The 4,497-nt window shown below is 30.4% G+C and overlaps 1 protein-coding gene across 2 annotated transcripts; it reads right to left on the bottom strand.

The window, feature by feature from the left end:
- Positions 1-1,822: 1,822 nt before the first annotated feature.
- Positions 1,823-3,921, bottom strand: LOC108472653 (WUSCHEL-related homeobox 11-like). 2 transcript variants are annotated; one of them, XM_017774203.2, is made up of 3 exons: positions 3,246-3,921; positions 2,683-2,858; positions 1,823-1,987 (listed from the first exon to the last, which is right to left on the bottom strand). In XM_017774203.2, the coding sequence occupies exons 1-3, from the start codon at positions 3,805-3,807 to the stop codon at positions 1,970-1,972; spliced, it is 756 nt and encodes a 251-aa protein (XP_017629692.1). In that variant the 5' UTR covers positions 3,808-3,921; the 3' UTR covers positions 1,823-1,969. The 2 variants fall into 2 exon arrangements, with proteins under 2 accessions (XP_017629692.1, XP_052878211.1); XM_053022251.1 differs by having other exon boundaries at positions 1,823-2,858.
- Positions 3,922-4,497: the final 576 nt, after the last annotated feature.

Below are 4,497 nucleotides of genomic sequence, written 5' to 3'. Positions count from 1 at the left end.
CATTGGATTCCCCGAAGTAAGTTGACGAATTGTTTCCTTTGTCAGCAAAAAAAATAAAATAAAATAAAAAGAATCTAAAATTAAACAAAGAAAGGGCAAAATTTCATAAATTCACATGCCAGCCAATAATAATTGATATTTAACTGGGGAATTTTCACATGGGGGAGAATTTCTTAGTAAATGTGCCCTATATATTACGATTTTCTCGAGAAATTAAATTAAACTTTTAACAATTAAAATAAAAATCGAACATCCGTCTGCTTCAGATTGGTTATATTGGTCGGTGTTGAAAGGCCAACTTGCTTTGCATTAATCATTTCTTTTGCTTTGGATTTTGGATTTTTATTTTATTTTTTCACTTTCCAGTTGATGGGGGAATCCACGTACTGCCCATGCAATTTCTTTTTCACTATTTCCTAAGAATATTGCTGAAAAATAAATGGGTTTTCTAGGTTAAATTTAACCTTACTTTCCTGGAAAATCTTATGAAAAAACAACTGTAATTTTTTGGTTCTTTTCTGGAATGTTGCAGCTGGCTTTATTACTGTTAATATTACTTATTACCAACCAAACATAACAATCCTCGTTGCAACTTGCAACCATTTATTTTATTTTCTTACTACTTTTTAATATAGTATTGCATTTTAGTTTTTATATCTCGTATTTGTATCGTATTGTATTCTAACTTTTTATATTTAGTTGATGCTATTTGGTTTCACGTCTGTTCTATAGTTCATATTCAGAGTCTGAAGTTACTTCTCCCAATAATGTCGTCTCCAAACAAGGGCGGAAGGAGGGGGCCATTTGTCTCCCCTAAAACATAAGATTTAATTTAACCCCCAAAATAGTAAAATTTTATTTTAACTCTCATAAAAATAATACAATTTCATTTTTGCCCCTCAAATTTTTTTGACTTCACCCCTATTTCCAAAGTTCGAACTTGTATCTCACCTTAAAAATGCAATATATTAATACTATTACATCCAACACTTGATAGTAAAAATAAAAAATAAAAACGTTGATTATTGTATAAAAGTTAAAATTTTATGATGATTAAATGATAATTAATATGTTAAATAATGTTATAAGTTAAGAATTTGTATATGTTACTATTTTCTATAACTCTTACATGAATGTATAGATGTATAAGGGGCTTTACTTTTTAGCTCTGACGACATTCATTTGAAAAAGGGAGCCATGAAAAATTGCACTTATCGTCCTAGAAATTTGTCTCAATTAGATTTATGTGTCGAATTTTATTAAAGATTAATTACTCAATAAGTAAATCTATTTCCAGTTTTTACATATAAAATTATATCGAATCAAAATTTTCAATTCAAGTTATTAATCTAAAGTTCATGTGTGATTTTAGAATATATATATATAAGGGGTAAGCAGTAGAGGAATTGTCCAAGGATCGAATTTGAGACTAATCTCAACTGAAGACTTATACATAAATCCTTTATAACTCTACCTATGATTCAATTGGTTTACTTGAATGCCATAAAAACCAGCAGAATTCTATTTATTTGTTCTTTTATCAAATGCGATATGAAGGGAAGGGGATGAAGATTAAGATGATAGTGATTGAACCCATATAATTAAAGCATCAAATAAGAACCTTAGCCATTGGACTAACATGTAAACATTTGATTTTGCATTGTCAAACAATAGCTAGGAAGCAGGTGGAGAATATATATATATATATCTCCCATGTTTTCATTAACGTTTGTTGGTTTAGCAAAGGTTTGTGTAGATTTATGTAAATATTGAGGTTGACTACAGTTCCTATAAAAACAAGAGAAATTATAACCAACCAAAATGAACAAAAATAATAATATTTAGGGGAAGAGATATAAATAAGAACAAAATAGATAGGGCAATTAGGGGGGGTCTTGTAACTCTTTGTTGCATAGCATGCCATATTTATCATAAATTTCTCCCACTAGTTTCCAACTTTATTTCCTCTTCAACTTGTTCTTGAAACCTGTAATAATCAAGCATATGTATATTCTTTTATGTAATTGCCAAATATCTCACTTTTACTTTGTGCTTGATAGGGTAAAAACACATGAAATGAATAGATATAGGGTGAAAAGATTAATTTACCACTCTACCATGTAAGTCCTTAGCCTATGGTATTAGAATTAATTTCATCATGCTTTTTTTATGGTAACAAAATTATCATTTACTTAATGGTGAGACCTAAACAACATGAAATAATTAAAACTACATACACTTTTTTAAATTCCCATCATAATGTTCTAAAAGGGTGTCTATATAATAAAGAAAAAAGTTCAAATACACCATAAATCCCTGTACTTTTTTGAAAATTTTGAAATTCAATCTTTTTACTTCTCATATTTCAAAATTCAGGTACAATTGTTAATAGTGTTAAAACTATTTTGTTAAATTCAAGTTCATTACAACACATTTTTTTAGTTACATGACTACTAAATTAGTATTTTTTAAATCTTTCAAAATGTCACACCAATATATTTAACAAAAAAAGAGCAATAGTATTAACAATTGAACCTGAATTTTGAAATCTGGAAAATAAAAAGACTAAATCCCTAGAAATAAAAGTATAGGGACTAAATTCCAAAACTGTGAAGAGTAGAAGGACTTGTGACACATTTTAACCTAGAGAAAAAAAATACTTTATGTTCCAAATGAACTTACAAGGAAATAGCTTTCACCGTGGAGCAAACTCTCAAGCAAAAAACCAAAGTCATTCATGGGAAGAGGCAAACCAGAAGAGTGGACCAACATTACATCTTCACCAAACATAGCTTTAATGTCAAGTGGACCCCTTGGAACTTCTGTTGGGACTCCATTGATGAACACTGTGATGAACCCTGAAACAAATCCCAGTAAGCTTTTAACTCAGCATTCAATACCTGCTGCAGATTTTTAATATTTGAACAAAGTGTAAAAAAGAAAAATGAAAAAAAAGTAACACTTTCGGTTTCTTCAATCATTAGTTTCCCCCATGTATATAATCTCTATTGCAAAGCCAATAGAAAGGTTCTATATGAAAAGAAATAAAATTATAATAATAAAGCAACATATAGCATATTTATGGGGTACAGTGCATAACTCTATTTTCAAACAATATGAAACACATTGTTACATCACAAGAAAGTTACTGTTTCAGATACTTTTTCATTATTCATGAAATGGGTTTTTAAAAAAAAATAAATTTGAATTAAAAGAAATGAAAATGAATGAATCATGCAATTTACCAGATTGATACTGCAAATTTGAAGTTTCTGAAGGGCATAAAACTGATGTAATGTTTGAGCTTTCTCCATTTCCTTGAAACCCCATTTGAGAGGACATTGAGAGAAGATTTCCCATTCCATCATCATTCATAACACCATATGAAGAAGAAGGACCAATTAGGAAAGAAGCAAAGTTTGGAGGAGAATTTGCAAACCCCATAGAAACCTCATTATTTTCATACTGAATTGCACCGCCGCCACCACCGTTACCGAGTATTTCTGATTGGTTATTCCTTTGTTCTCGTACACCAGCAGCTAACAGCTGTTGTCGTTGCCGGCGACGAGACCTCGAACGTCGGTTTTGGAACCAGTAAAAGACATTAGCATCACCAACAGACCCGAATTTCTCAAGCAGCTTCCTTATTCTCACAGTTTCATCTTTAGGAGGGTTAACCATGCCACTATTGAAGATGGACTCTAGTATGAGGATTTGTTCTGGTTTTGGTGTCCATCTTGACCTTACTGGTTCACTTCTCTCTGAACCATGGCTCGGACCATTAGGGTCCGGAGCTTGATCTTCCATAAATTTGAAATGAAGAAAATAATAGTGCAAAGAAACGAAAATAGTTCCTTCAAGCTGAAACCTAGGTTTAAGAATATAGGACAAAAAAAATACCAAAGCACATGAATACACAGTCTAGAATATATTAGAGAGGGTGAATTTATATATAAGACCCTGATGGAATGTTGTTTTCTAAAGTTACCATATCACCCTTATCTTGTTTGGACATCATAGAGTTGAAATTACTTCTTTACCTATCAAAGCTTCTCAAAGCTTTTCCAGGATTTTCTATATATTTATATATATATATCAATAAATGTTGGGCGGAGTCAGCAGTGGTGATAGAGATGAAGCCAAAAAATATTTTGAGATTGGAAATTGAGATATAGATTTTGGTTAGACTTAAAATGCAATTTTACTGTTGTATTAGTTAATATTTTTATAATTTTTTAAAAGGTTAGATCAAAATTTTATCATTTTTAAAGGGTTAAAGTGTAATTTTATAATTACAAATTTATAATTTTATATGTTTTAAAGTCAAAAAATGTGTTTTTTTATATTTTGGGGGGCTAGGGCCTTGTTTGCCACCTCTCCCACTGCCCCCAAACTATTGAGGCATTATACTCCTAAAAAGAGAACTTAAATTTGAACTTTAAAAATGATATTATTGAAAGGGATAATCACGAATTCTAAAAGAATTAGTCTTCATAA

Source organism: Gossypium arboreum, chromosome 11 (assembly GCF_025698485.1).
Source record: "Gossypium arboreum isolate Shixiya-1 chromosome 11, ASM2569848v2, whole genome shotgun sequence".
NCBI classification, from domain to species: domain Eukaryota; kingdom Viridiplantae; phylum Streptophyta; class Magnoliopsida; order Malvales; family Malvaceae; genus Gossypium; species Gossypium arboreum.
The sequence above is the reverse complement of the archived record's forward strand: the minus strand, read 5'-3'. Positions and strand labels throughout refer to the sequence as shown.

Excerpts from the sequence above, each read along its gene's own strand:
- LOC108472653 (XM_053022251.1), bottom strand. The coding sequence starts at position 3,807 with ATGGAAGATCAAGCTCCGGACCCTAATGGTCCGAGCCATGGTTCAGAG. Across the intron at positions 2,859-3,245 it reads AAATTTGCAGTATCAATCTG|GGTTCATCACAGTGTTCATC; the intron begins GTAAATTGCATG and ends GATTTGTTTCAG.